At 42.9% G+C, this 10,349-nt stretch overlaps 1 protein-coding gene across 1 annotated transcript in view; it reads right to left on the bottom strand.

Annotated features, from left to right (window-relative positions):
- Positions 1-1,425: 1,425 nt before the first annotated feature.
- LOC147706071 (protein spire homolog 1-like) overlaps positions 1,426-10,349 on the bottom strand; it is a 206,141-nt gene continuing 197,217 nt past the window's right edge. Inside the window, exons 14-16 of the mRNA XM_086929021.1 lie at positions 7,853-7,880; positions 6,777-6,919; positions 1,426-2,626 (exon numbers count right to left, since the gene is read on the bottom strand). Of these exons, the coding sequence (XP_086785147.1) occupies positions 2,392-2,626; positions 6,777-6,919; positions 7,853-7,880 (406 nt within the window). The 3' untranslated portion in view covers positions 1,426-2,391. The remainder of the gene's footprint in view (positions 2,627-6,776; positions 6,920-7,852; positions 7,881-10,349) is intronic.

The raw sequence follows: 10,349 nt of genomic DNA, 5'->3' as shown, positions 1-10,349 counted from the left end.
AGGTCTCTAGAAATGTTTTTTTGTATTTATGGATCTAAATACTTCTGTTGCCTTTAATTATGTGCCCTGTCCTTAGGTCTAATGGTTGCTTCTGTGGTTCTTACAGCATGGTTGATTATAGCAGATCAGTGCTCTGCCATCGAATGATGGAGACCTAACGATGCTACACCCAAGGTGTTGTACAGCAGAATAGAATTGTGAGCAGCTGTGATCTGCCGGTGAATGCTTCACAAGTGCATCGCGGTTTCTCTAGGTCTGGCCAGGTGTGCGTGATTGTTCAGTTCAAACGGTGCCTGTAATGTGTTTGTGTGCATTAATGTGATGTTTTGTTTTTTGTATTGTTTTCCACCTTTTCTTTTTTATTACACTTTCAGGAATTTTTACCTCCGCTTTTCACTGAAGGCATTTTTAAATTGTGCTGTCCTTCGCTATCTTGCGACCTTCTGTATATTCTGTATACCACCAACACTACAATTGTAACTATCAACATAGAAATAGATTAAAACATTCTAGTTTGGCATGACACTTCGAGCGGACTAGTTCGGTTCAGCATAATTTGGGTATAGATTCTAATCTCACAGGTATCAGTGTCTGGGTTCACATGTGCCAGTGACTAATTTGTTATTTCATCTACATGCATTCCGCAATTCTGATCTACAACTTTTTACTTTTTCTTTTCACAACACATTTTAGCAATTTGCCCAGGGCCTTGCCTTCTAAGAGGCCCCTTGGCAATGAACTTTCTCTCAATTTGACCGCTCTATTTTATTTAACTCTTAAAACTGGTCTCTTTTTTGCGTATTTCTACTTTTCTCAGTCTTCCCACCCAGTTTCATTTTAAGGATGTTTAGGGTACCGGAAAGGACTATTTCAATTGTTTTCTGCAACCCTATTAAAATTTAACATATAATTTAGTATTGTTTGGCATCCTGAAAGCATGAAAAAGGAAGAAATGACAATACAATAAAATTCAAATTGTTCCATTCAGGGGCCTTGCCCTGGGTCCCCAAAATCCTTAAGATGACACTGTCTGGCCTTCTAAAGATTGCGTTCTATAACAGCTTGTGCCAAAATTCTCACTTCTTACCAATATAAGTTATCCTCGACCTATCGGAAATTTACATTACAATGATCGCTGTCCTTCACTCAGCTTTTGTATTGTTATTGCTGATTTCACACTACCTCAGTGTTTCTACTGTCATTTAATTTGTTTTCAGCTAATCATCTTTAACTGTCTTCATTCATCTCTGCATCCATATAATGTGTTTGAAGGTTTTCCAAAATTCCTATTAAAATCTGTTTCCATACCACTTCAGAATTACATAAAATGTGCTTCATTGTTGCTTTACTTGACACTTTCCCTTGCCCAGGATTTAAAGCTAAATTTTAAAAAATAAATAAAAAACGAGTCCATAGTACAGTTTTATGAAATAATACATGGGTCCAGGAAAAGTTTTTCCAACCCTTTATTTTGAGGTTGAATTCTTCCTCACTTTTTATTTGTTATATTAAAGAATTACAGAATAGATAGCCTGGTCAATGACAAAATGAACACAAATCTCACAAAATCATGATCTAAAGGAGAACATTTAGTATCCAAAATGCATTAAAAAAAATACATCTTGCAGGCGATTCAAACCCAGCATTGTCCGATGGGAACACTGTAGAAAGGTTACTAATCTCAGCAATGTCCTTGCCGAAGGAATTTTGACACGCAAAGATGTGCTGAGTCGTGCATCTTGCCATTCCAGGGGCATCAAGCACGTCCTAGGAACGCTTGGTAATGAGTGCTAAGTGCGGGTGAGGTGGCTGTGTCTATTCAGAAAAGAAAGAAATACTCTAAATAAGGTCATCCTTTTACATGGTGTTGATAGCCTTTAGGGTCATTTTGACAAGTGCGTACACATTTTCGGAGGCCTTTTCTTTTTAAGACTGCTACATTAAAACAAAGTAACGCAGCACAGCAAGGCCAATATATAAGTGCGCAACACGTGTTTGTGCTAGTTTTTCTTTTTTGGTTTTATATAAAAAAAATCTAATTAAAACATTTAAAATTCACAAGTTAATAAACTTTTACATATAAAAGGAGGACATGCTATGCCTTTAAAGCGTTCTAGGGCAACAAATTACAGAGTTCAGACATTTCGCATACAAAAATAATCAACACACGAAATAGATATATTAATATTAAATTATAAATAGAAAAATAAATTAAGACTATATAAATTCATTTTGGTGTTTTAGAATTGTTACGATGTGTTTACCATGTGAAACACCAAGCACACACACGGTGCTTTGTTGGTTTTTGATTAGTTATTCCTTAATTTAAACATTACAGCATCCATCTTTAGGCAAAGTCCATATCACTTTAGTAGTCCACACCCTTTTACTTTAAGGGCTCTCCCAGGAGCAGAAGGTCCTGCTTCGAAAAATAAAAACAGACTTAAAAATGGAGCTCAGCCTACGTTGCACTTCCGCTGCTGTGCTCCTCTGGTTGGTGTCTATGATGTTCAAGAGATACTCTTTGCATTTGGTGCACACGTCCATGGAAAACCAGTCTCTCATGGCCTTTTTGTGTAACGAAGTCTCTGCTCCCATCTCGTATGGTTCAAACACAACTGGTACTCTGGAAATTAAAATATATAATTATATACAAAAACATTTTTTTTTTTAATTAAATAACGGCTAAAAAAAAATTCAAAAAATGTAAATAACGCCTACACTTCCTGCTGTCTCAATAGGTGTTCACAGAAGGATCAGAAAATATTACTTTAAGCCTTTACCAAAAACTTGTGCTTGTTGAGTACTTGTGCAAAAACGGGCCTTCGAAATGCCTTAGGCTTTTTACGCTTGTGTATTGTACAAATAGGAAAGCGGCGTATTAAAACTGGGGGATAGATAGTACTGACTGACCAGGTTAGTGTAAGAAGCCCTAGCGCTCCCATAAAAGAAAAAAACGATTACAGTCCCCTCAACAACTGAAAATAAAACCATTGGAAACGGAATACTTCATGAGAAAGTTATGCCTAAAAAAAACCCAAATAGGAGTACAGACTAAACGCAAATTTTTGCTACAAATAAGCTAGGCCAAGACACTTTATAAGGCACAGTGTGTCAAAGAGCCTCCTTGGGTGCTCTGTAAATATTTATGTATGAGGTTTTAGAAAATTCAGCCAGGCTTATCTTGACATTCAGAACATTAATGCACAAGTTGGATGCAAAATTCTTACAGTGCATGAGATGGAGGGGGCTGCCCCAGAACACCAGAATGGTAGAATTTAGCAATTCATCATCTAGCATCAGGACCTCGAGTCATGGAGGTTTATAAATGCAGACATTGTAAGAGGTGGCGCTGTTGGTTACTCATAGTTCAGAAAGAAGGGGGACCCCTACTGCTAATGCATGCACTACCGGTAGGGAATAGAAAAGACAATATTTTGGAAGAACAATCGGTAGTGCGCTGTTGGTTACTCAACCAGGTTTTCAACTTTGACAAAGGCAGTGCCACATTGCACTGTGATCCACTGCTTGGGGACCTTCAAAAATGCTGGCGAGGTCATTCACCTGGGAAAATGCTTGGAAGCCCTGTGTGATATCTTGCAGCTCCACTCACTAGTCACCCCATGCAAATTATCTTCAGGCCTAACAGCAAGGCCTGCCCTCACAAATCACCTAATCAAAGATAGGGTATGGTGGAGGCACTACTGATCTTTGAGACTTTCTGGCCAAAGTGCTAGGAGCCTTCTTGGGCCATAGTAGGTTGACTGCATAGAGTTCATGAAAAAGACGGTCAGGTGGGGCCATAAGTATGGTTCATTTTGTGTTCCGCAGTACAAGCAATGTTTGGGAAAGATCTTGGACCCTAGCACCTGTAAATAGTAAGCATGCAGCTGCCAAGTCAGTTTATTAATCATTCCCTTAGATTATTTATTGTCTTTCTAGCTAATCACAAAAGGATGCATGTAGTCCAGGTTATGAAAGGGTAGAGCCCAGAAGAGAGAACCCTATGGATGAGAGCAAGGTAGTGTTATTGGAAACTGAGCCCCACCTCCCCCCTTGCATTATGGTTGTCAGCGGGGCTCACACTAGCAAGTCTTTCATTCTAATCACCTAAGGGCTCCAATTATTTCAATTGCTTTACATTCCTTCTGCGATCTTCTGGCATTACCTAGATCAGTCATTTTGCTCAGATCTCAGACAGGAAGTCACTGAACAGAGCTCCTTCAATTGGAGTTATTAGTCTTCAACTCATTCCAGCTGTGCAGGGATTCACCACTCAATTTTTAACATCTGGCTAGATCCTCAGTCCACAGGTTTGGTGTATATGGGATTGCAGAAGGCACTATGGGTTTGAGGCTTCAGTATACAATCTCCATCAGGATCCACTTCATTGCCACCTCTATCTCACCCACAGGAAATTAGTGAGGCCTCCCCAGATCTCATCTTCCGTTCATTGCCTAGCTCTAGTAGGTGGTGCCATTATACCTGAAGTTAATCTGCATAAGGCAAAAAGGGCATGGAGCTGCAAGGTATCACTGAGGGCCTCCAGACATTTCCCAGGTACCTCGGTCTGCACAAATCACCCCACGGATGGTCACCTGTTTCCACAGGTAGCTAGATATGCCAACATCAGGGTTGGCATAGAATGACTGCCATGAAGATTCTGGCTCCAGCAGCGATACCTGGAGCTGGAACCTGGGTCTTGGCCAGCCAGCCCCCCCCCCCCCCCCCCCCCCCCCCCCCCCAAAATTGTCCTGCCCGTGGCCTGCCGCAGCACGCCGACAGAGGGACAGATACAGCAATTGGTTTTTCAAGACTTCCCAGTGAGTACGGCTGCCTAAGGGCGGATAGAGCGAGTTCTTATTTTCTTTCCCAGCGTGGACGCGGACAATGCTTTATTACATGGACAGCCTTATTACTTTTATCCAAGTGGCGTCTGGCTGGAAGCAGATGCCGGACAGATACAGCACAGGTGGAACCTAAAGCCTGGTGACCCACCCAGAGGAATGTATAGAGAAACAAACACATCCACGCTGTAGTGTATCTTCACAAATTGCTTAACAATAACGCGAGTGACCGTAGTACTGAATATAGACATACAAGAACATAAACCGAATATCGAGGGACAGAATATCAAAAGGGAAGAGCATGTAAGGAAGCCTATTTCCTGTTCCTAACTCCACAGCTACATACTTGAAACCACAGAAATGTCCTACACAAAGAATCTGTAAACTTAATCAAAGGTAGCTACGAATGACATTCTATTACTAAATGTGTGACACAAAGTGGCACCGTTCTCACTTGTAAAAACCAAACAGTGGAGTCAAGAAAATCGCAACAATATTATTAAAGCATGGTATGGTAGCGCCCAGTTACAGATAGCACATGTTCCATTGAAGTGGCCACTAAATTTTCACAAATCGTTTCACTGAGAAACTTGCATTGCGTGCAACTAGTGTGTGGAAATCGGTCTTCACCGAATATTTCATTCGTGCTTCAAGAAGTTTACTCACTCCAGAATTACTCAAAAAGTACTTTATTTGTGCTTTTGTAATTGCTGGTATAATTTGAAAAAAGAAAAAATGTACAGTAAATTTTCTTGCATTTAAATTTTGTAGTGCAAGGGAAAAATAGCACTTTACAGGCTTTCCTATCCACTCACTCTGCCCAGCAGGACTACTGCACAGTTCACTTTAGAAAATGATCTTTTCAGTTTCAGAAAGAAATTGCCCACAAACTGACTTAATAGAATAGGCAGCAATTTGTCCTAAGGCATTAACCAAGTGGGCAAATGCTGCAGGCCTTCCAGTGCATTAACACGCAACCGGCCTGCTAAATCGCATCAGTCACCATACTGCTGCTTAGGTTGCGCTAGTAGGCATGCTCTCTCGCTTCACAGGGGCTTCTGCTCTTCTTGATCATCAACATCCCACCCAACCATGCTCTCATGGCGCCAGGACACTGGGCAGGAAACTCACATGGCCGATGTGGACCCACAAATCTCTGGCAAGGCATCACATTAGACAGTCCATGGGTGACTTTCTTACACACAGGGCACTTCGGGAATTTTTTGCCTGTTCACCAGGTTGTGGTAATCCACCCTGTGACAGTCACCTTGGGTACATGGGACATCAGATTAGGCAGTCATTTTCCGCACTTCTGATCACTAAACTGGGTCTGGCAAAGGGTGGTAGGCTCCTGTTCAATATCCTCATCAGAATTATTTTGAAGGAGTTTTATTGTAATTGTGTGTGGGAATGCCAACCACATACATGTACCGAGTAGTCCCCAATGGCACGTATGACACCTTCAGCCAATACAGGCTTTATTGCCAACAGCACCATGCAAAGTGAGATTTCTGTGCACCAACTTTCAAAGCTATAAGAAAAATTGCTAACCTCAGAACAGGGAATTAGCAACACTGACAAAAGGTGAGACTTGACATGGTTCCGCTTGGCCAATGTGAAAAGGTAATTCTTTTATTGAGGAACCCCTGCTGGCTCAGAGTTATCTGATAGCTGGGTAGAGAAAATTTTAATTACTTTAGTTGATAGTGACCGGTCTGGTGTGAACATGGGCTTCTATGAGAATTCACAAGGGCATATTATCAAGCCCATTATCGCCGCTTTGGCGGCAGTTTCCTGCCGCTAAAGAGGCTTTAATCTTAACTCCGTTCTTGATAATATGCCCCTTTGCGTTTTAAGTTCAAGCAGGTTTCTCTTTTTTTTTTTTAAACCATCCCCAATAGGTAGATGTAAGACTTGACAGGGACTCACCTGGAACAATCCCATTGACGTACGGCTGTGAAAAACGGATCAAATTCCTGGGTCTGGTTCGCGGAGTCTGCGGCTCTGGTGGTCATGAGAGCTTTCAGGAAACTGACCGGGAGATGAATACAGTGTTTGAAGGGCATCAGCATCTATAGCAAGAGTGAACGGAATCAGAGACGCACAACACAAGCATAGTATGACAATATTCTGGGTTCACTCAAATGGAACGCTGCACAAATATTTCTAACCCAGATGCAAGTTCAGAACTGGGTTGAACATTGGAGTGTGTCATGGGTCAGGTAAACCAAACTACACCAGAGGCCTTCAAACTGGGACAGGGCCTTGATCCTTGGGGGGAGGGCGGGTTGGGTGGCACTGGCCAAGAAAAGCATCATGCTAAAAAGACTGCTGTTTTTGCCAACAAAAACTGAGTGGCAGTGCATCTCTCTATAGTTGGTCATTAGTTAACTGGTCGCAGGTTCTAGCTAAGCAAAGGTCTAGTGGGGAAATGGGGGCTCCAGATATGCTTCCAAGTACCTCCATCTATTTTTGATTTTTTTTAAACTCAACTGTGGTTACATTTACATCTTAGGGATACAAGGTTGTCTATAGTATGTTGCGAATCATGTATTTGATTGGATTTTTAAAGACTACCTACAATGTTTGAATAGTTTAATATGCTTAAGGGATGTTGATTTTATAGAAAAATTGGTTTGTCCTTTTGGATGGCCCTTGTTATTTTTCACATGAGGTGGGGGCAGCATTAAAAGTTTAATGTACACTGATCTAGATCATAACATCGGTTGCAGTTTTGCACAAATAGACCATAGCAAAGCTGTTCGGATGCATTTTATTTTTGGACTGTTTGGAAGGTATTGTCAACATGAGATTACAGACTTCAACAACAGATGCAGTTTATGATCTTGGGCATGCTTTAATTAGTTTGGACTCAAAGAACCATGCACAACAGAGCCCATATGGGGTTCTGCCGAATGTTTCTTTAGAAAGTTCAAAAGTAGAAATGATGCATAGAGAGGGTGGGATGGAGAGCGTACCAGAAACAGCTGTATAAACAGGCTTACCTCTATGCAGCAATCAGGACAGACAACTCTGAAAGAACAAATCAAGTCATGTCATACTCTAGCATAAACATGGAAGTACATAGAAATCAGTCATATCAGCAGCTACAATACGCCCAGCAAAAAAGAAATCCCCGGGGATAACAAAGAAGTTGTGGGCACGATCACATCACTATTTCCTTTAGAAAATAGTTTGGTTCTTTGAACAAAATGACAGACCACATAAGTGGGTTGATCATTCCTGCACATAAGCAAATCGCAGTCACCACCGCGTTCACCACTAAAGTTCTATAGGAAAGCATACACAGCTATGTTGGCCGCAGGAAAGCAGGTCATTAGGTATATAGCACGGGAGGCCATGCTGGTTGCGAGCGAGACCAGACATCAGCGGAGTTTTTGCAGAGTGATAAATCCTCCCCTCTTTGCTTAAGACAATTTTTTCCAAAATGGAGAACTCAATCCCAACTTAAACTTGGGTTAACCACTTTAAGGCGGTTTACTCAAACCGGTTGACAGATCCCAATCCCTCAGTGGGTGGGGGTAATCTCACTGGGTATAGTGAGAAGATTAAAATAAGCCATATGGAGATCTCAGGTGGAACGTGCAATAGAAAGGAGCCTTGGTAATCCGGCACCAGGTCCTGATGGGGTCCTGGTGAATATATTTAAGGGAAATGTTCATCTCTGATCCCCACTACTTACGAATGTGTTTAGGGCAGCAATTACACATGGTCTGCCCAGTTCATGGTCAAGGGCAAGGGCAATTATAATTCCAATATTTAAGAAGGGAGCCAGGAATGATCGTTCTTGCTTTTGTCCATTCCCCTTTACTCTTCAGTAAAGATTCTAGACAGAGCCCCGTTGGATAAACTAGAGGCTTTGGCGGTGGAGAGGGGATTATTGTCAGATGTACAGTACAGGCTTTAACATGGGATTGGCACAGTAGAATAATCTTTACATCGCGATTTGATACTAAGTAACTACATCTGCGCAAAGTAGTCTCTCCTCTACCTCGCAATATGGAACTCTACTCTTGAAAATGTTAATAGATCAAAGTTGTTGGGACTAACGTTTGAGATGGGAACTGAGTGGGCTGATGTTTGGAGGATATAGTCCCATTTTCTGTTGAGGTTCCATAGGTGCCAAACAGGCCTCCTGTTACCTCCAGTAGGCCCCACAGTCGGATTGCTGAGAGGTGGTCAGAGGCCATGCCCCCTTTCTCCACTACTCTGCAAACGCGCTTCCTGAAGCACTCCTGGTTGAGGGGGGCGGGGGGTGGGGGGGGGGGAGCTCCACTTTAGTCCGGAGGCCCTCAGGAAGGAAGACAACGTAGTCTCCCCCACCAGCAGTGCGCCAGGGTATTCTTGCCTCCTGAGGGCTTCAGGACTAAAGTAGACTTCTCCCCCCCCCAAACCAGGAGTGCGTCAGGAAGAGCGTTTGCAGAGCGGTGGAGAAAGGGGGCATGGCCTCCAACCAGCTCAGCAATCCAGCTGTGTGGGTCTCACTGGAGGTAAGGGGAAGGCTAGTTGGCCCCCAAGGTCCTTCAAGAGCCAAGGGGACTTCAGCCACCAACTAGTAGAATGCCAGGAGGCCCTTTTACTGAATGGTAGAGAAAGGGGGTGTGGCCACAGAAAACTTCTCCGCAAACCCACTGTGGGACTTACTGGATGTAACAGGAGGAGTAGTTGACCCCAAGGACCCTCAATAGCCAAGGGGACCTCATCCCCCTACTAGTAGTGAGTCAGTAGGTGCATTTACAGAGCAGTGGAGAAAGGGGGCATGGCCTACCAGGTCTCAATAATTCCGCTGTGTGGGACATACTGTAGGTAACAGAAGGGGTAGTTGGCCCCATAGGACATTCTTGGGGGCCCAAATACCCCTTGTTATCTCCAATAAGTCCCACACAGTGGGATTGCTAAGAGGTCTACGGAGGCCACGCTCCCTTTCTCCACCACTCTGCAAACATGTTTCAGCATGCACTACTGGTTGGGCCATGAAATCTACTTTACTCCTGAGGGACCTTGGGTGCCAAGAAGCCCTCCTGGTACGTCCTGCAAGTCCTACACAGCGAGATTCCTGAGAGCTGGTAGGAAGCCCATCCCCCTTTCTCCACCACTATGCAAATGCGAGTTACAAAACCTTAGCAATTCACTGAAAAAAAAACAAAAAGGTTACAGGACGTTAGTTAGGCCGACATTTGACTTGTACAAAACCCTTGAAATTCAGTAGTTATAGTTAGCTGAGCCAACTACAATTCGTGCACCCCCAATGTGCTGCTTATGACCTCCCATATTACATCACTCATGACATGTTCAGTGACATCACTGATGACATCCACAGGATCTGACGCACTCACTCACATCCCAATACAACCTTTCATACACCCATTCCAACTTCCACACTAACATTTTCAAACCATTCACACACCCATTCCAATACTTACACACCCACTCACTGATTCATAGAAAACTGTGGCTTGGCACGCCACCTGCCAAGAGGCT

The sequence above is a fragment of the Lissotriton vulgaris genome, chromosome 7 (assembly GCF_964263255.1).
Source record: "Lissotriton vulgaris chromosome 7, aLisVul1.2, whole genome shotgun sequence".
In the NCBI taxonomy this organism is placed as follows: domain Eukaryota; kingdom Metazoa; phylum Chordata; class Amphibia; order Caudata; family Salamandridae; genus Lissotriton; species Lissotriton vulgaris.
This window is presented reverse-complemented; position numbering and strand designations above follow the sequence as displayed.